This window comes from Conger conger, chromosome 11, assembly GCF_963514075.1.
Source record: "Conger conger chromosome 11, fConCon1.1, whole genome shotgun sequence".
Lineage (NCBI taxonomy): Eukaryota > Metazoa > Chordata > Actinopteri > Anguilliformes > Congridae > Conger > Conger conger.
The window spans coordinates 10,928,306-10,949,227 of NC_083770.1; the positions used below are offsets into that span (position 1 = coordinate 10,928,306).

General features: G+C 47.4%; 2 protein-coding genes across 2 annotated transcripts in view; one reads left to right on the top strand and one right to left on the bottom strand.

Annotated features, from left to right (window-relative positions):
• Nucleotides 1–1,607: 1,607 nt before the first annotated feature.
• Nucleotides 1,608–7,230, top strand: rfk (riboflavin kinase). The gene is made up of 4 exons (XM_061259724.1): nucleotides 1,608–2,116; nucleotides 3,380–3,531; nucleotides 3,711–3,813; nucleotides 4,023–7,230. Exons 1-4 carry the CDS (start codon nucleotides 2,035–2,037, stop codon nucleotides 4,151–4,153), a joined length of 468 nt encoding a protein of 155 aa, XP_061115708.1. The 5' UTR covers nucleotides 1,608–2,034; the 3' UTR covers nucleotides 4,154–7,230.
• Nucleotides 7,231–8,671: 1,441 nt separating this feature from the next.
• The window catches only part of LOC133140122 (proprotein convertase subtilisin/kexin type 5-like), a 94,730-nt gene continuing 82,479 nt past the window's right edge, over nucleotides 8,672–20,922 (bottom strand). The window contains exons 25-37 of the mRNA XM_061259721.1: nucleotides 18,918–18,960; nucleotides 17,998–18,140; nucleotides 17,171–17,371; nucleotides 16,834–16,920; nucleotides 16,511–16,709; nucleotides 15,956–16,170; nucleotides 15,148–15,390; nucleotides 14,045–14,278; nucleotides 13,362–13,539; nucleotides 11,646–11,863; nucleotides 10,113–10,231; nucleotides 9,632–9,812; nucleotides 8,672–9,117 (exon numbers count right to left, since the gene is read on the bottom strand). Coding sequence (XP_061115705.1) covers nucleotides 8,687–9,117; nucleotides 9,632–9,812; nucleotides 10,113–10,231; nucleotides 11,646–11,863; nucleotides 13,362–13,539; nucleotides 14,045–14,278; nucleotides 15,148–15,390; nucleotides 15,956–16,170; nucleotides 16,511–16,709; nucleotides 16,834–16,920; nucleotides 17,171–17,371; nucleotides 17,998–18,140; nucleotides 18,918–18,960 — 2,492 coding nt within the window. The 3' untranslated portion in view covers nucleotides 8,672–8,686. The remainder of the gene's footprint in view (nucleotides 9,118–9,631; nucleotides 9,813–10,112; nucleotides 10,232–11,645; nucleotides 11,864–13,361; nucleotides 13,540–14,044; nucleotides 14,279–15,147; nucleotides 15,391–15,955; nucleotides 16,171–16,510; nucleotides 16,710–16,833; nucleotides 16,921–17,170; nucleotides 17,372–17,997; nucleotides 18,141–18,917; nucleotides 18,961–20,922) is intronic.

A 20,922-nucleotide genomic window follows, 5' to 3' on the forward strand; every position in this document is an offset into this window, starting at 1 on the left:
TTTTGATTGAAGGACAGGATCCCCTTAAGGTGGTTAAACCCCCGTCACAATTGCTAGGGTAAATGTGTCGTCGAAATCTCATCTGATTCAAATATTAGACACTATGAGGAGCCCATTTCACCCCAATTGTACTGAGGTAGAATCTGCTTTGTAGAATCTGGGATGCTTTGTAATCCCTAATATAAAATGTTGGAAATTAAACCCTAGCCACAACTCCTAGGACAAATGTATTATCTGAAACACATCTGATTATGAATATTATAAACACTGTGAGGAAGCCATTTCACGCTTACTTTTACTGAATTTGAATCGTTAGCCTTTGCTGGAGATCAAAGTAAAAAAAACAGGCAGTAACAAATTGTATCATCAAGTGTTGAACTGTATTCACAAAGACTTTCAAATATGTTCAATAACCAAATTATATTACAATTGAGTATATATATATATATAAAAAAAAACATTACATTACATTATTGGCATTTGGCAGAAGCTCTTATCCAGAGCGACATACAGTTGCATACAGTGGGAGCAATGATTGTTTGATCCCTCGCTGATTTTGTAGGTTTGCCCACTTACAAAGAATGGAACTGTGTAAAGTACATTTTAACATTGAGAGACAGAATATCACAAAATAATCCACAATAACATTATATAAATTTAATATCATATTTTCACATGACATAAGTATTTGATCCATAGAATAGGACTTAATACTTGGTGGAGAAACCTTTGTTGGCAAGCACAGAGGTCAGACGTTTGTTGCAGTTTTTCACCAGGTTTGCACAGATCTTGGGAGGGATTTTGGTCCACTCCTCTTTACAGATCCTCTCCAAATCCTTAAGGTTCCGAGGCTGTCGCTTGGCTACTCGAAGCTTCAGCTCCCTCCACAGATTTGCGATGGGATTTAGGTCTGGAGACTGGCTAGGCCACTCCAGGATCTTAATGCTTCTTTTTGAGCCACTCCTTTGTGCCACTCCCACTGCCTTGGCCGTATCTTTTGGGTCATTGTCATGTTGGAAGACCCATCCACGACCCATTTTCAGTACAGCTACATAACGATGTAACGAGTTGACACAGGTGTTTTGGGTAATGAGTTGAGATTAGTAGTGCTTCTTAATGGAAAACTAACTGGTCTGTGGGAGCCAGAATTATTGCTGATTGGTAGGGGATCAAATACTTATTTCATGCAAAAATACGATAATAAATTTATAAAATGTATATGATGTTGTTATTGTGGATTATTTTGTGATATTCTGTCTCTCAATGTTAAAATGTACCTATGATTAAAATCCTACACAGTTCCATTCTTTGTAAGTGGGCAAACCTACAAAATCAGCAAAGGATCAAATAATTATTGCTCCCAATATATATATATATTACAGTGTTCAATACTACGAGAATACTTTAGATATTAAAGATATTTAATAATTAAACTCCAACTTGTTGTATTGTGTACTATCCCGCTGTCGTTGTATCGGAAGTCGCTCTTGAAGCCTGTTCGATACGTGGTAGAGGGGCCGATGGGAGTTGGAGTCATAATGAACACAAGTAATGTGGGCGGAACTGCATGAATCTGTAACAGGGATCTGATTGGTGTGAGGCTTAGGTCACAGTGCCACTGGTAGCTAGTTTAGCAGCGAACGTTAGCAGCTACGCAGCTGTGAGCGCCGAGCTTAGCTGACATCATGCTGGTTTCCTACGCAGACACATTTCAAAAGTGTTACGGATAAAAGTGAAAATTCCCGTAGCCGGAGCTAAATTGGTACCATTGTTTTAACGTGTAATTAAGGTACGTGTTAGAAACAAACGTGTAGTTTGTTACGTCACTCACGAAGGAAACATCTAGCTAGCTAGTAGTGAAGTTGATGGGAAATTGCAGCCATTTTTGCCGGTCAAAAGGACAAACGCGGATGTACAGCGAACAGTCCTATTTGCGAAAATAACGTTTCAGCGACTGGCTAGTATAGTTATCGGAATTCACCTAACCACAGTGCTAGCGGGTAGCTAGCCACCTAAACTGAAAACGTGGATATTATGAAGAGTCTTCCGTATTTCTGTCGGGGAGAGGTTATTCGAGGATTCGGCAGAGGGAGCAAGGACTTGGGGATCCCCACAGGTAAGCTTGTTCCTGTGACACTGCAGTTGGCTAGCTAGCCTGTTTAATGTTGAATAAGCCAAACTGTTGAAACCAAGCCTCTTTAAAGCAGTTTTGTTTCAGTGCCATAGGCTATGTGTAAAACTGTTTCAAATCAATTTGAATTTCATATTCGGCAACACAACGTTAGCAGTCAATCCTCAGTCCTGTGTGGGACATGAACAGGCTACCTAAGCTAACGTTTGATGTATTAATTTATAACATCATCAGTCTTATCAGATAACGTAGGTGAAACATAATCTCAAGTACGCTAACAAGATGTGTCTCATAATTAATAGGCTAGAAGTTTTCGTTTTTAAACTGTAGATGATCTAGACTATGGGACGGGGGACGTGCACCCCTTCTGCTGTTAGCTGCACAGCTATTTAATGAATGGAGGCGACAGCGCATGCTGTCAGCCAGCACTTTAACCATCTAAAGTGGAGAGTGTGGGTATAAAGGCAAGTTTATTTACAAAGTTGCAGTGTGGCTCGTGTCATTACAGCTCAGGTTCTTCGACACTGGCGTGTGTAACTACTGTCAGACGGTCCAGTTTAGAGTTCCCCGACTCCGATTCTTTAAGCAGAGGGCAAATCGACACGCTCAGCAAACTGGGGGATTAGTGGCATGTTCGTGTGTGACCGCTCGCAAAGGAAGAGAAGTTGGTCTCCAGCTGTGTTTTTGTTGGTTCAGAATGGGCTGAACGCAGTGGTGTGCACACGGGTGACCTCTTGGCTGCGGCTTGGCCGGGAATACAGCGCCCGGGCCAGCCTGAGGTCAGTGTTTTTCAAAACAACAGCGCCCCTGCGCACACCGCCTGCGGTCAGCCCTACCCCTCCCAGTCTGAACACCACCTTAGTGCTCCAGTGCTGTCATTTATTTTAAGTGGAAATGTTGATGTTTGCTTAAGGGTTTGCAAACAAATCACTGTATTTTAGATTATATAGCAGGGTTTAGGGTTGGCGGAGACCACAATGATCGGTGTATTCAGAACACGCATTATTGTCCACTTTGAAGATCAGGAGCTGACGTTCAACCTGGATTTTAGTGCGTCAGGAATTCCCATTTGTGTGTCAGTGACTGCCTTTGTTGCTGGGCAACAGTTCTAGATCTCGTTCATCTGTGACGCACAGACTCCTGTCTTGTTTGTATCTAGGTGAAGCCTTTTTAGTGTACTGGTTGCAGTGTCAAGTTTTTTATTTTTTTTAATGTGTTGATTATGGGCGATTTCTGATGGATTGACAGCTAATTTCCCGGATTCGGTGGTGGAGCACCTTCCGGCAGACATTGGCACGGGGATCTACTATGGCTGGGCGTGTGTGGGGGGCGGAGACGTGCATAAGATGGTCATGAGCATCGGCTGGAACCCCTACTACAAGAACACCAAAAAATCCATGGTAACGCTCACAAAGATTCTGACATTTCACATACGCACCCATGTCTGTGACTTTTGCATGCGTCTGTTATTGTCGGTTGGTCGGTATGTGTTGTGTCTAACAGTGAGTGGATGTTGTTGAGTTGCCGTTTGTCATTCTGTTGATGTTTGCATCTGACATTGGCTGGGTTGTTTTTGCAGGAGACTCATGTCATTCACACGTTTAAGGAGGACTTTTACGGGGAGATCCTGAGTGTGGTTATGGTGGGCTACATTCGCCCTGAGAGGGGCTTCAGCTCGCTGGGTAAGAGCATGACTACACGCGCACTCATACGCGCACTCATACGCGCACTCATACGCGCACTCATACGCGCACTCATACGCGCACTCATACGCGCACTCATACGCGCACATAAACACTCTGCACATGCACTCTATGCAAGAGTATACAGGCTGTGAGACTGCTTTAGCTGTGTTGTGTGTGTGTGTGTGTGTGTGTGTGTGTGTGCGCAGATGCCCTGATCACAGCGATTCACAGCGACATTGAGGAAGCGGAGAGGAGGCTGGACCTGCCCGAGCACCGAAAACTGCAGGAGGACAACTTCTTCAGGACATTCCCAAAGCAGATCATGAACGGCCACTGACCCCTTCCACTGACCCCTTCCACTGACCCCTTCCACTGACCCCTTCCACTGACCCCTTCCACCGACCCCTTCCACCGACCCCTTCCACCGACCCCTTCCCCTGACCCCTTCCCCTGACCCCTTCCCCTGACCCCTTCCCCTGACCCCTTCCACCGACCCCTTCCACCGACCCCTTCCACCGACCCCTTCCACCGACCCCTTCCACCGACCCCTTCCACCGACCCCTTCCACCGACCCCTTCCACCGACCCCTTCCACCGACCCCTTCCACCGACCCCTTCCACTGACCCCTTCCACCGACCCCTCCGCCCCTTCCCTCTCCCCAGCCCTCCGCAGCATGTCTGTTAAACCCATCTGCCTTTCAGTGTAACGATTCATCTTTAGTGGCTAAGGTACATGACTGGGATCCGGAAGGTTGGTGGTTCAAGTCCCGGTGTAGCCACAATAAGATTCGCACAGCTGTTGGGCACCTGAGCAAGGCCCTTAACCCCGCATTGCTCCAGGGGGGATTGTCCCCTGCCTAGTCTAATCAACTGTAAGTCGCTAAATAACATTATTATTATTATTTAAATTTTTTTAGTAAATGCAACTTGTTGAAAATATGCATCCAGCTGTTGTCGTGGATTGAAGAGGCTCACTAATTCCTCTCGAATCGAGCCCGGTTCATTGGTGGCAGTGAAATCCCACGTATACACCGGCCTGCATATACCCTGAGCTAATTAGTAAAATCAGCTGGCTGAGTTAATGGGCGGAGGAAATGCATGGCAGGACTTATTATTATTTTCTGACTCCTTGACTTTCCACCTCTGTCTGTATATCTTTCCGTATGCGTGTGCGTTAATGCAGTCCCTCTCCAGGTAGAATCCATGTCAGGTTTTTGCTCATGCACTGCAGCCTGCTCATTTGGCTCCACTCACAGGGCCAGTGAAGGACCCCCTCGTTTGAGCTGGCAGCCAATCGCGTGCAGTGCCGTTTAGCTCGTCCACAGCCGGAGTTTCGTGAACATATTCCTTGTTTTTCTGGGCAGTCTTTGTGGTCGCATGTTTAGGCCAGTCCTGTCTGGTCATTGGTTATTATGTGTAACCGTGTCCTATGACTAAGACCATTATATCGCGTGCACTGAACTCTTACACTGCGTATTTATTTATTTTTTTAATTTAATATAAGGCCTTTCGTCTGAGGGGGCTGATCTACCGGAGGGGCTGAGATCTAAATTCGATGATCTGACTGTTGTCTGATGTGTTGTTTTTATAGTGATGACAAACTAGAAAGATGTGAACTGTCTGTAAGTTGGTTGTGGATGACCTTTTATCTGACTGTAAATAATAATCAAGACAAAATGCAAATGGGATTTTAGGTTTTTATCTCGTCAGCCTTGGTGTATATTTGAGAAGTGGTCGATTTTTCCTGAGAGCTGTTCTTTTGTGCTCTCAGCTGTAAGCGTTTGGGTTTTTGTTCGGTTAAGATGAGATCCATGGGAATTATGGATTGTGTGAGGTATTCGTATTTGGAATGTGAACGCCTGTATGTGTAATCACTATTTTCGCTGAACCGTAATGTTTGAGAAGAATATTTAATGCAAAAGGAAGAATAAACTAGTAGAGTAAGCAATAGAGAGAATTGTGATGTAGTGGGAGATGCTGACACAACAGGAATCTATGAAACGGTGGTCGTCTTCGCTGATCGCCTTGGTGTGCAGCATGTCTTTGGTGCCTTAGGGAGGGTTTGGAGCTGTGTTCCAAAGACCAGGGCCTGCCTTGGAGATGCTGGATCGCCAGCAACTCCAACCACACTGTCAAAGCTACTGCAAACCCGAACCTACTCACTATAACCAGTAATATTACTACAAAACCGAACCTACTCACTATAACCAATAATATTACTATAAAACTGAGCCTACTCACTATAACCAATAATACTACTACAAACCCGAGCCAACTCACTATAACCAATAATTCTACTACAAAACCGAACCTACTCACTATAACCAATAATACAACCCCCACCCCAGTTTCCACCAAGCTTTTCTGTAGCGCATGAATAATTCAGGGCACAAATCTGTGCATGTTACTGACCAATAACATTTAAACCTGTAACTGCTGTAATGCAGTAAAAACGCAGAATCCTAGTGGCAGCTGATAAGCCCCGCTGTTTTGGGAAGTGGATACAGATTACATTTCCAGTGAGAAAGAGGATTGGGGGATGAGGTTGTTATGAATTAGGAAGCAGCTATCCTACTTCATAACAAAGTACAGGTGTCCATGGCAACGGTGGGAGGACGCCATGGCGATAACGCTGTCCTTGATGTCTGGCATTAACCACTCAGCCCAAAAAACTGGAGGCTGCTCACACACACACACAGGCTCTGTCCGTGTGGGCTGTTGGGTCTAGAGTAGAGTATCATTAAAACAATCTTTGTGTCACTATTATGATGTTACTGTAAAACAAATCATCCTATTTTACAGTAATCTGCAGGTTTATTGCAGATTAAGTGGATTCTGTAGTGTCTGTAGGTTTAACTCCAGTCCTGGAGGGCCGCAGTGTCTGCTGGTTTAACTCCAGTCCTGGAGGGCTGCAGCGTCTGCAGGTTTATCTCATAACCTCCAGGGTTTATTTCAGCACTTAAATGATTGGCTCAAGTGTCCACACACCTGTTTTCCCAGGCCTAATTGGCTTCTGATTGAAACGGAGCCAGAAAGACCTCCAGACACTGAAGCTCCGGTTTAAAATCCCTGGTGCAAATGCTTAATCTGTCAAATGAAGTAAATGGCAGATTAGACTATACCTGTGTATTATTTATTTATGGCACTTTCTAGTTTATGAGGTGCCAAAGACAAAAACTATAAATATAAATGAATTCACAGAAAGATCTGATATGAAACAGTTCATTTTGGGAATATTGTCTCCATTTGTATGTATTTATATTTTGTTTAATGTACGCCCCAAGCCCGCAGCCTGTTTTAGGGACCATCGTTTGTTCATTATTCTGTTCTGGAGATTTTAGTTCTTTGTGTTGTGTTTTCTTCCAGGTGTGGCTGTAAGTGTTCAGTTTCATTAATAAAGTGAGCTGCAGTTAAACTGCCTTCTGTTCTGTGTGTGTGAAAAACCCGCCCTCCTTGTCTCTCTTTAGGAAAATAAAGTTTACTGATGAGGGGGGGGTTTAGGCTTAGGCGATAATGATTTAATTACATGACGTTAAGCAGTGACCTGTACTGGCGTGTTACACCTCACTCAGCCTGTTCAGCAGCTAGGGCTGCAGTTTCTGACAAACACCACAAATTGACAGAAAATACAAGCGTTTCTTGATACGCCGTTCCGTCCTTATCATCTTTACTTTTTAAGTAAACATTTACAACATTTTCACATCAGTAAGACAAAGTAAATCCAACCCCAGCTCTCATCACACAAATCAACAGCAATCATTCACTCCCATGATGCAGAGGCAGAAACCCAGAAGATTAAAAGCCTTTTTTTTTCTTTTTCTTTTTTGATAGGAAAGAAATGTGAATAGTGCTATAGTGTTCTGTCAGTTCTTAAGCACAGGAGTATCTAAAACAAATTTTAAATGACAGTCCGCACAATCATTTGAAGCGTCCTCATCGTTTTGCATCATGCTAAAGGTCTTTCTTTTGGAGTCCAGGAAAATGTGTGCAGTTGAAGTCACAAACATCTGAAACCATCATGAAAAATTTAGGGAAAAAACATTCTTTCACAATATTTTTACTGCCCTGAATGTGGTGTCTGCATGTAAACGGTAATCTGCAATAAGGCCAAGGAAGAAATCAGTTATAAACTGATTTTGTCAAGCCATGTTGTGTAACCAAAAGGCAATTTGATCTAGTCTCATAGTTAAAACAGGTTCAACCATACATCTAATGCTAACGTTAAGCCTGGTCAGTCGTCCAGCAAACTGGCCTCAGTATTTTCTTACCACATTCTACAATTTTAAATATTCTTTGACTGGAAAAACTTAAATGTAGTCATTTTAGGGGTGAGCATAACCCTGTATTCATACAGCCCCAGATTATTGTTGTACATTCATTATTTCATAACATTTTAAAGCGGTACCATCGCTCTTATTCTGACTATGTCAGGGTTTCACATGAGGAGGTTCGACAGGAGAGGAGAGGAGAGGAGAGGTGAGTACAATCAGTAGAGACCAGGCTCATTCTCTCATCAGAATGAGTGGGTTTCCCAATCGAAAGGAGTATTCCCTAATGGAGCAGTTTTCCCTTTCAGGAGGAGTTTTCCCTATTGGAAGGAGTTTTCTCTATCAGAAGGAGTTTTCCCTATCGGAAGGAGTGGTTTTCCCTATCGAAAGGAGTTTTTCTTATCGGAAAGAGTTTTCCCTATCGGAAGGAGTTTTCCCTATCGGGAGGAGTTTTCCCTATCGGAAGGAGTGGTTCCTATCGGAAGGAGTAGGGAAGGAGTGGTTCCTATCGGAAGGAGTAGGGAAGGAGTGGTTCCTATTGGAAGGAGTGGTTCCTATCGGAAGGAGTAGGGAAGGAGTGGTTCCTATCGGGAGGAGTGGTTCCTATCGGAAGGAGTAGCTCTCATCGTCGTACTCCAGCTCCTCCTCTTCGTCCTCGTCCAGGAGCCCGTATTTGAACTTGCGGTAGACGGTCCCGTCCTGGCCCATGTACACGATGTCCTCGTCTTCGTCACCGTCCTCGTCGTCCTCGCGGTCCTCGTAGTCCACCAGCTGCTCCCGGCGGAACTGGGCGGAGCCCCCCGAGTGCCCGGGGTCGTAGGGGGCGGAGCCCTTGGCGCCGCCGCTGTTGCCCAGCTTCTCGTAGCCGCCGGCCTTGACCTTGGGACCGTCCCTGGAGCGCTTCTGCAGGAAGAAGAAGACCCCGGCCCCCAGGCTCAGGAGCAGGATGATGGAGGTGATGACGAAGAGGGCGGGGCTTCCCTCCAGCTCCTCCGCCCCCCTGAAGCGGAAGTTTGCACTCAGGACGCACTCCTCTGTGGGGACAGACAGACCCTCAGTACAGCTGGACAGGTGGAGGGGGAGGGGGAGGAAACTGATGGGACATGCTATTAGGAGCAGTGGATCATAACTTGTTATTGCTATCGCTCTTGTTATTAGTGCTATCACTAAAAAGCCACATTAAAACCTCTTTTGCAGGTAACACCTGGACAGAGCCGCACACCAGGACTGAGAGGCTAAGGAAGCAAACGCACAAATCATACATTGAAAATACACAAAATGTAAATCTAAACCGCTTTCTCCTGGTTAGGGTGGCGAGGGGGCTGGAGCCAGCAGACACTGGGTGAAAGGCAGGAACACACCCTGTTCAGGTCAACTCCATTGCAGATATACAAAATATTTTTGTACATACATAAAATCATATGTATAAAGATTATATGAAATGTATAGTAGTAATAGTATATTTTGGTATCAGAAGAGGGGCAGTCACAGAGAAGCGGGTAGTAGAAGGTGATTGGTAGCGGCTAGCGAACAGGGGGCGGGGCTTACCACTGGACTCTGTACAGTTGCAGCAGTCCATCGGTGTGGGGGCGGAGTCTTTGCGTGCCTCCTCCCCGCAGCAGGTCAGGCAGCGGCCGTCATTGGCCAGCAGGTCGAGGGCGGGGCAGACAGTGCAGTTGTAGGGGCCCGGGCCTCTGCATTCCACACAGGAGCGGTCACAGTTCTCACACTTCAGGGAGGGGCTCTGTGGGACACATCCGCTGTATCAGCCAATCAAGGTCACGATGGAAGAACACGCTTAGCTCATTGGCTGATTAGTGGTGGACTGAACCCACATCAGCCCTCCTCAGACCAGGGATGTGGGGTATGAGAACCAGGAATATACTTAGGAAGTACTGGGTTTTCTGGATATTTATGGAGCCACTAGTGTTTGGCTTTTTTGCGGAACATTCTCTCTGAGATATTTCATCAGGGGAAAATGACATTGCTGCAGACCAACAGGCTTGAAAATGAGAAAGGCGGTGTTGACCTGTGTGAGCCTTCTTACCACTGTGGCAGCGTACTCTCCAATCATGCAGTCCGACTCACAGATGCCGTGCAGAAAGGTGTAGCCCATGTAACACGACTGGCACACGAGGGATCCTCCCCCTGGAAAAATGCATCATTACCCACAATGCATCACAAAGCTGTCCTTGCAGCTCCGTTGAGAAAGCATAAACAAATTCTCTGCTGAAATCATCGAACACAACCGTCATTCCAAAAGCAGGAGCTTTTCATTCATTATGTCTGCAAACATGACATGAGATCTTGATAAAATTCGGTTTACCATCTCCTATTAAGTCTATAACTTTAACCAGCATCCTGACTGAGGGATCTTTGGGATATTTCACATAAAAAATTTGTGAGGGGATTTTCACAAAACAGATGTACTGGATAATCGATTTCCGATGTGTGTCGCAAGAGAGCATGTGAATGTGAAGACAGCATAAGATAGTATAACTGTATTCATTGTTTGAGAAGAGCACTTTCAGCGTCATATAACCCTGACTTCTTAGATATTTCTTTCTGGAACTTTCCTGATAGGAAGAGGCCAGTCATTGGTTCACCAACAGACGCCCCTCAGACTGTGGACTTGGGTGTCTGAACATATGTGTGTGTGTGTGTGTGTGTGTACACGTGTGTATGTGGACGAGTGTGTGTGTGTGTGTGTGTGTGTGTGCAGGCATGTGTGTGGGGGGTGGGGGATGTGTGCAGGGTTCAGTGACCTGCATCTGTGAACACACACACACACACACACACGCAAGCAGGAAGCTGTGTCATGACTGCTTCATCACGTATGTTGACTATGGAGGGGGAGAGGTTACAAAACAGCACTGCAGAGAGAGAGGACTAGGACGGACAGACAGACAGATTGTCCACCTGTCTGACAGACAGGCTGTTGACTGAGCTTTATGTACATGGCAGTATGTGGTTTATCATGCAAGGAATTCTAGCTTCTGGTTGGTTGTGCTTTGGAGTTTAATGAGTTAATATAAATCGGGCATAAAATGTCAGCTTGTATAACAGTTCGGACAACACAAGGCTTTCAGACTTCCAAATTGCATGGTGTCATGTTTACTGAATACCCCAAGTAAACATGACACCCCAATTCACTACCTCTTTTTATATTTACCTTATATTTATTGAAACTGTATCTTGATTTTAAATGACTCAGTTTTTAATGCACTGCCAATATTTATCACAACTGAACTATTTATTATGCTTCTTGTGCTGAATCTGTCTGTCTGTCTGTATTGTGTTATGCCTATTGTTGTGTGGTATGTGTGTGGTCCTGCTGCAAACAAATTGCCCATTTGGGACAAAGAATAAACTGAACTGAACTGAACTGAACTGAATGTTGAGTACAGTGCTCATCAAAATGGCAGTTTGTTACCGGTTAGTAACAAACTGCCATTTTGATGAGCGCTGTTGGTCTAAATAAATGCTCCTGTTTATTTGCAGTGAAAGGCAGTTTGCTCTGTGAGCGGAAGGCTGAGCCCCGCCCGGGCCCCGCCCCGCATACCTGTGCAGGTCTTGCAGGTCGGATGGCACCTCTCGCAGGTCCCCGTGAGGATTTCTTCGTAGTAGTTGTCGGGGCAGGAGGGGTAACAGCGGCCATGGGTCTTGAGGTAGAAGTACTTGTGTCTGCAGGTGCGGCAGTGGGCAGCCCCCTCGCCCATGCACTCCGCACAGGTGGGGTCACAGCGCAGGCAGGTGTGGGAGGACATGTTGGCGTAGTGACTAGGGAGGAGAACGCACAAGGGTGTTTGACCGTTCGGTTGCTCATCTTTCGCTGATGCATCTCTGTTGATAACACTCTGGTCAGGGAAGGAAGGGGCTTAAATTAAGTTAGTGTAGGTGGAGCGTAGGACTAAAATGGGAGTAGGGGCTAAAATCATGCCATTTAATGGGGGCTCAGATGGGGGTGAAGTGGCTTAGAATGTAGTAGGAGGGTTGGGAGGAGCTAAAGACATGTCGTGGCACTCCGGTAGTTCCCAAAAATTTTACCACTGAATAGCCTGTACGTAGCAGAGTCTGACACAAGTAAACATGTCAAAGAAACATGTCGGTAACTTCTTTTTAAGGTTTACTTTGCAAAGTAACATTTACAGGCACATAGGTTTACTATATCACTCCACATAGACTTCTGTTCCAGAACTAACGGAAGTAGGCGGTGATGTCATAAGTAGGCGGATAAGAACATATATTTATTTGCTTTCGGCTCTTACGATGGTTAGGTCAGGTCAGTATGGGAGGACTATGCAGGTCACTTTACTTCCCTCTTAACTTCCATATCTGCCCTCCCCTCAATGCCCCCAATGTGAACTGTGCTTGATGAGGCTCTGAAGCAGAACAATCTCACTGCCTTGTGGCATTTCTGCAGGCTCACAAGGCTCCCATTTTAAAGCCAGGAATTTTCCACATGGGTTTCACGCTAACGCTAATGCTAATGCTAAGGAGAGGAATTGCCCCCCTCGTGATGCTGCCACACTGGGGGGCCACACTGGGGGGCTACACTGGGGGGGGTCACACTGGGGGGGTCACACAGATATCCGCTCGACAGCATCCGTCCCTCTTCATCTCCTACGTAAGTGAGCAGGGAAGGTGTGCCGTGTAGTCTGGCAGCAACCTTGAGCATAAGTATGTGGCAAAAGATCAACAGAGGAAACATCTAACCGCTAACCTGACCTTATGATCCCGCGCAAATAATTTAGATGAAAACGTAACCACCAAAAATGAAACTGGACTATGTGTGTTTTACCACATAGGTGGTGAAGGTGGAGGTGGAGCTTTTGTGGTTATGTACTGCCCTCTGGTGATAGTTCAGTTATAAAACTTTCAGTTTGAGCTTCTGCATCATAGTGCAGGGATGGCCAACCCTGGTCCTGGAGAGCCGCAGGGTTTGCTGGCTTTCGTTGTTACTCAGCAGTTAATTGAACAATTGAAGCAGTTGATTACACAGTTAACTCACCTCACCTGGTTTCTTGGGTCTGAATTGGTTGCTGATTTAATGGTGGAAACAAAAGCCAGCACGCCCTGCGCCTGTCTAGGACCAGGGTTGGCCACTGCTACATCATTTTTCACAGTGAATCCTGGCCCCCCGTCTCCCCGCCCCGTCTCCCCGCCCCGGCTCCCCGCCCCGTCTCCCCGCCCCGTCTCCCCGCCCCGTCTCCCCGCCCCGGCTCCCCGCCCCGGCTCCCCGCCCCGTCTCCCCGCCCCGGCTCCCCGCCCGGCTCACCCAGACCCGCAGGTTTCCACACAGCCTCGGCCCAGCTTCAGCAGGTGGGGTTTACAGGTGAGGCACTCCACGCTGTGCCGGCCGCGGCACGACTCGCAGGTGAAGTGGCAGCGTTCGCAGAGCTGCTGCTCCTTGTCCTCGTAGAACCCCACCGGGCACTGCTCCACACAGGTGTGATCTGAGGGGCACAGCGGTGGACGAAGCGATCAGATAAACAACACCACCGGGGGATACAGCGATGGAGAAATCGCTGAGATAAAAGATACCACCGAGGAGCACATCGATGGATGAATCGCTGAGATGGACAACACCGTTGAGTGACCGCTGCTTAGACATACAGAAACACTTGGAAACATTCATTCAAATGAGGAAGTAAAACAAAAGGGCGGCCTGTAGCGTAGTGGTTAAGGTAAATGACTGGGACATGCAAAGTTGGTGGTTCTAATCCCGGTGTAGCCACAATAAGATCCGCACAGCCGTTGGGCCCTTGAGCAAGGCCCTTAACCCTGCACTGCTCCAGGGGAGGACTGTCTCTTGCTTAGTCTAATGAACTGTACGTCGCTCTGGATAAGAGCGTCTGCCAAATGCCAATAATGTAATGTAATGTAAAAAAGTCCCTCTTCATCCAATGACCCCCCCCCCCCCCGTGGAGCATTTCCTGTGGGTGACGCCGTGGTACTCACTGAGCAGGAAGTAGGGGCTGCTGCAGCTCAGGCAGTCCACTCTGCTGGGCCCCGAGCAGCGGTGGCACAGCCTGTGGCAGGGCCGGCACTCGCCCTGCGGGTCCTTATAGGAGCGCAGAGCGCACCGGGTCTCAAAGATGCAGCGCCCGTGGGCGTCCAGCTGCATTCCCTCCAGACAGGTCAGGCAGGAGTCGGCGGTAGGCCCAGAGCAGGTCAGACACGACCTGTCGCAGTCTAGGGAGAGAGACAGACACATATGGGATACTGCTACACGCTCCTATGCTGCACTGGCAGTGGTGGTATGGTCCAAATTCCCCTACATTGTTGTGGAGTTTGTATGGTTCATACTCTCCCTGCAGTGTTACTGAGTTGGTATGGTCCATTACCCAATTAGCCCTGCAGTGCTGCTGAGTTGGTATGGTTCATACTGCCCCCTGGAGTGCTGCTAAGTTGATATGGTCCATACCCCATCCCCCTGCCCTGTTACTGAATTAGTCTGCTACACTCTCCTATGCTGCACTGGCAGTGGTGGTATGGTCCAAATCCCCCTACATTGTTGCGGAGTTTGTATGGTTCATACACTCCCTGCAATGTTACTGAGTTGGTATGGTCCATTACCCAATTAGCCCTGCAGTGCTGCTGAGTTGGTCTGGTCCATACTGCCCCCTGCAGTGTTACTGAGTTGGTATGGTCCATACTCCCCCATGCAGTGTGGCTTAGTTGGTATGGTCCATTACCCCATTACCCCAGTCCCCCATCCCCCTATCCCCCCCGCAGTGTATGATCCATACACCCCCATGCAGTGTTACTGAGTTGGTATGATCTATACCCCCCCCCCCCCCTGCAGTGATGCTGAGTTGGTGTGGTCCATACTCTCCCATGCAGTGTGGCTAAGTTGGTAGGATCCATATTCCCCCATGCAGTGTGGCTGAGTTGGAACGGTCCATTGGTCCATTACCCCATTACCCCATTACCCCATTCCCCATCCCCCCTGCAGTGTTACTGAGTTGGTATAATCCATACTGGACCCCTGCTGTTTTACTGAGTTGGTACGGTCCATATCCCCCCCACCCACAGTGTTGCTGAGTTGGTGTGGTGCACACCTCTGCACTCCACGGCGTCCATGTCGTGGTAGGTGTTGCTGGGGCACTTGGGCAGACACTCGCCGTTGTAGCGCACCGCGGCGGCGTCTCTGCAGCGGTCGCAGTCATCCTCGTCCGGCCCGTCGCACTCCGCGCAGTCTGAGTGACAGCGCACACACTCCTTCCTCCCCACATCCGCATAGTAGCCCTTAGGGCAGTCGTCCAGGCAACCGTCCTCATGGAGGAAGTAATACTCGTCACATTCTGAGAGAGTAGGGGGGGGATAAAGACGATTTTAATACGGTCATTAGAATGCGTTATTAGTATGACATATTGCACTGGATCCTGGTCCTGGTGGGCCACATGGTCTGCTGGTGTGGTCTATACTTCCCCCTTTGTAGTCACACGGCTGCTAATTCAAGCAAAGCAGCTCACCTCACCTGGTTTGTTGGGTCTGAATTGGTTGCTGATTTTAAGGCGAAAAACAAGAAGCAGCACCCCGCGGTTCACCAGGATCAGGAATGAAACTTTCAGGAAGTGTACTTTGAAGTAATAAAAGCAAAAGAATAGATGTAAGCTCTGCTGAAAAACACAGCTCAAACTAGGTTTAGAAACAGCTGGTAGCTGGTTGACCAGTTCAGAACAGGTTCATACTCAACATGGTTTGACCAGCTCAAGCTATGTTTTGAAGCCGCTTTGGTGCTGGTAATTTCAAGCTGGTCATAGCTGGACTTTACGCCATGGTGCGTCTGTGTGGGGAGAGTATACACAACACGCTCCATCTTTCTGTCGTAAATGTGTTTGTTGTTGTGGCCCTGGGGCCCCTCACCTCGACACAGGCCCTGCTGGTTGCAGTCTGCGCAGTTGCTGGGGCAGCGCTGGCACTCCCCGGCGGTGGAGAAGTACGCGGGCGGGCAGCTCTCCCTGCACTCGTGACCCAGCAGCACGACCGAGGCCAGGCAGCTCAGGCAGTGCGCCGCGGTCCCCTCGCACGACGCACACAGGGGGGCACAGCTCTCACACTCACCGTCCTCCGGGAACCCCCTGAGGACATCGGGAGACACGGGGGTGAGGACCGGGCCAAGACAGAGACAGAGAGAGACTACCACAGCTCTGGAGAGTTCCAGAGTGAGAGAAGAGTTCCAGAATGACAGATTTCCAGATGTAGAAAAAGTTCCAGAATGAGAGAGACCACCAGAATGAGATTTCCAGAGTTAGAAAGAGTTCCAGAATGAGAGAGACCACCAGAATGAGATTTCCAGAGTTAGAAAGAGTTCCAGAATGAGAGAGACCACCAGAATGAGGTCTGTGCAGGATGCAGGATGTGTACCACAGTGACAGAAAAATATTATTAGTAAAGAACTCTTGACTATCTCCCACTGACCTGTGGCACTGGGGGACGCAGCGCCCCTCCTCCAGGAACAGCTGGTTTTTCCGTCCCGACAGACACCTCTGGCATCGCGTCCCGTCCTCACACCGGACACACCCGGGCAGACAGTCCTCACACCGCCCCGCCGTCGCATTCCCGAAACTCCCCTCGGGACACGTCGTCACGCAGGTCTGCCGGGCGGTCAGGAACCACCCTGCCGAAACAGAGACGGACAGCTCACGCAGGGGAGGACCAAAACACCACGCAGCTCGGAGACCGGTGCATTGAGAGCAGTGCAGTACGGTTAGACACAGGTGTGCAGTGTGCGGTGTGCTCACCTTCCTCACAGGTGTTGCAGTTGTTCTTTCCTGCGTCGGAACAGGTTTTGCAGCTGGGGTGGCAGGCTTCACATTGATTATTCTGGTCTGGATATCAGAATTACACAAAATACCGCTGTTATACTTCTGAGGGTGTGTATGTGTGTCTGGTGTCTGTGTGTGCATGTGTTCATACGAGTCTGTGTTTATATATGAATTTTAATGTTTGTGCGTAAATGTGTGAATGTGTGTGTGTGTGTCGGCATATGTGTGTTCATGTGCATGTGTGCATATGTATGTGTGTGTGTGTGTGTGTGTGTGTATACATTTACATTTTCGGTCAGAGGTTATGGCCTACCATTGAGGAAGCTGGTTTCTGAGCAGGTCTTCTGCAAAAGCACACACTGTCCGTCCACCAGGGTCACGCCTTCTTCACACGCGTCGCAGTCATCAAAGTTCGGCCCGCCGCACGTCCGACAGTCACGGTGGCACACCTCACACTCCTGACTCTCCTCATCACCGTAGAAACCGGCCTCACATTCCTCCACACACTTGTCATCTGCCAAAAAGAATTTGCTACAGTTTTTCTGACAGAAACAGGTAAGTTTACCAGACAGAAATAGGGATGTTTAACTGACATGTACAGGTGGGTTTACCTGTCAGATACAGGGGGGTTTACCTGACAGAAATAGGGATGTTTAACTGACACATACAGGTGGGTTTACCTGACAGAAACAGGGATGTTTAACTGACACATACAGGTGGGTTTACCTGACATAAATAGGGATGTTTAACTGACACATACAGGTGGGTTTACCTGACAGAAATAGGGATTTTTAACTGACAGAAACAGGCGGGTTTGCCTGACAGAAACAGGTGGGTTTACCTGTCAGATACAGGGGGGTTTACCTGACAGAAATAGGGATGTTTAACTGACACATACAGGTGGGTTTACCTGACAGAAACAGGGATGTTTAACTGACACATACAGGTGGGTTTACCTGACATAAATAGGGATGTTTAACTGACACATACAGGTGGGTTTACCTGACAGAAATAGGGATGTTTACCTGACAGAAACAGGCGGGTTTACCTGACAGAAACAGGCGGGTTTACCTGACAGAAACAGGCGGGTTTACCTGACAGAAACAGGCGGGTTTACCTGACAGAAATAGAGATGTTTACCTGACAGAAACAGGTCATCCTCACACCAGTAGCATTGGGTCTCGTCACAGCTCACACAGTTGTTGTCGCAGGGCTCACAGCTCATGTCTGAGTCGAGGCCGTAGGTCCGCTCAGGGCAGCTCTTATGGCACTGTAACTCATATCTCACCACAGAGAGAGCAGAGGAGCTCAGAGCTATGCACAAACCAGGAAAACACACAAACACCCGCACACTCTCGCACACATGCACGCACCTACACACACATACAAACACGTATACACTCACACACACACACACGCCACTCACGAAAAACTAATACACATGCACACACACAGACAGGCACTTACAAACAGTCACACACTATGGGGCGACGTTGGCTCAGGCGGTAAGAGCAGTCGTCTGGCAATCGGAGGGTTGCCAGTTCAATCCCACCCTGTGGGTGTCCCTGAGCAACCCTCAAATGCTCTTGAAGAGCTGGTTGGTGCCTTGCTTGTCAGCCAATCGCCGTTGGCGTGTGAGTGTGTGTATGAATGGGTGATTGAGAAGCATCAATCATCATACAGCGCTTTGGATGAAGGCGCCATAAAAATGCCAACCATTTACACTGGCACAAACATGCATGTGGACACACATACACACACACTCACACAAAAACATGTAGACACAAACAGTAGGTGATTCATTGTAATTCATTGTAGCACTGGTGATGAGATGTATTTACATGGTTAAGCCCTATCCCCAGGCTGTAACTCCACCCTGCTTTGGGTTGCTGCTCAAACTACTGGGACCAACACCATACTGTGCCCTGTGAGGCTTGTGTGTGTTTTACTGTACGTGTGATCTTGCCACGCTAATGTCCCAGTAAGGCGGTGTTCTGCTGGCGTTTCCTACAGAGAAACTCCTCTGAAAGGCTTAAATAAGCCGTTAAACATGAACTTACTTGTAAAACCCCTCCCTGCAATGGATACAGTGTTTAGGGTTTCCTGTGGAGAAAACAAACACAGGTCGGAACATGAAAAACACACACAGACACATAGACACGCGCACGCACACACACACACAGGTGAGTCATTCTGTGAGTCATTATTTATCATTAGTTATTTTCCTTTCTACGTGACACACACACACACATACACACTGCCTCGCTGATGTATTTTCATTCACTTGCTGTCCATTTCAAATGCAGGGCCTATCTCCTCTGTTCGACACCAGGGGGCGACCTTCTCCCATAGCTTTCAGGCATGTCGAGTTATTCCTATATGGAAGGAGCTACTCTGACATTTGACCTGCAATAACCAAACAAGAACTGCAGCGATTTGAAGGTAAAATTCAGTATTACTGATAAAGCAGAACAAAGATTACAGAATAATTAAATTGCGTTAGAAAACTCGCCAGAAAAGAGTCTTAAAGCAATGCCTCGAATAACTTACGGACATTACCAACAAGAACACCAAATATAATAACATATTATAACAACTTAGCTGCAGAAATTTTCTTTTTAAATGTACACTGAATTTGTTTATACAATAACAATAGCATTTTTTTTTTTTTGCTTTTGGAACAAAAGCATTCTTTTTTCTTATACAAACAAATGTCCAAAAATGCTTATTTTAAAGCATTTCAAAACATTAATTTCTCCCATAGACAGTCAGATTTTTCGATCTGGAAGAAAATTCTAACAAACCATAGATATTTCCGAGGTGCACTTATGAAATCAGTGAGAGGTGTACTTGCTTAACAAATCAGTGAGATGTGTACTTGAGAAATCGGTGAGAGGTGCACTTACTTATGAAATCGGTGAGAGGTGAGCTTACTTATAAAATACGTGAGAGGTGCACTTATTTTTGAAATCAGCGAGAGGTGCGCTCAGACCCTGAACCAGAGCCTGGCAGTCAACAACAGCAGGTTCATTGCCCTGTGATGACTCACTATTGCCTCTAGGGGGCACAATGGCATATATAATTCAGGGTCAGAGTGCAGCTCTTATTGCTCTTTTATTAAGCTGATTCAGCTGTCAAGTAAGAGGAAGAACCCCACACACACACACACACACACACACACACACACACACACACACACACACACACACACACACAGAGCTGCCCCACTGGTAATGTGATAAGAGGCTTATCTCACTCGCTCTGACTCTCACTGACAACAGACCTGAAACTGTGTGGAATCAGTTTTATCCTTCTTCAAATATACGGGTGTGGGAGGAGGGGTTGGGGGGGGAACTAATTTCAAAAAAATGCTGTGCCTGCCAGAGGGCAATTCCATCAGGAAGCAGACCGATGCGAGCAGAGCTCCTCCAGATAGCGTGAAGATTAAGCCACACTCAGCAACAAGCCCATGTGTCAGACAGGTTCCTTCTTGTGGGTTTAATTAGTCTCAAAGTGTGTGTCAGGAGCAGGAACCCTGTCTGCAGGGCTTGGCTTCTCCAATCGCAGAAATGTCTCCTCTAAAAGATGAGGAGTTTATGTCAGGGGAGAGGGAGCATAGAATGGAACCCACAAACAGCACCAACAACAACACCAGCAGCAACAACAACAACACCACCATCAAGAGCACCAACAACAACACCAACAACACTAACAACAACACCACCATAAAGAGCACCACTAACAACACCAACAGCACCAAGAGCACCAAGAGCACCACCAAGAGCACCAACAACACCACCATCAAGAGCACCACCAACAACACCAACAACACTAACAACACCACCACCAACAGCACCACCAACAGTCCCACGAACACCGCCAACAACACCACCACCAACAGCAACAACACCAAGAGCACCACCAACAGCCTGCAATGAATGCATGAGAAAATAGTGCTCTTAACTGAGACGACCAATCAAAGCCAGCAGCTGATTCACCAGCTCAGTTATTGTGCAGCAAGCCTATCTCTGGTTGGTTGGTTGGTTGGTTCCAGGTTGGTTTGAT

Coding starts and splice junctions, on each gene's coding strand:
- rfk (XM_061259724.1), top strand. CDS start 2,035: ATGAAGAGTCTTCCGTATTTCTGTCGGGGAGAGGTTATTCGAGGATTC. Junction 3,532..3,710: donor AGAACACCAAAAAATCCATG/GTAACGCTCACA, acceptor TTGTTTTTGCAG/GAGACTCATGTCATTCACAC. Junction 3,814..4,022: donor GAGGGGCTTCAGCTCGCTGG/GTAAGAGCATGA, acceptor GTGTGTGCGCAG/ATGCCCTGATCACAGCGATT.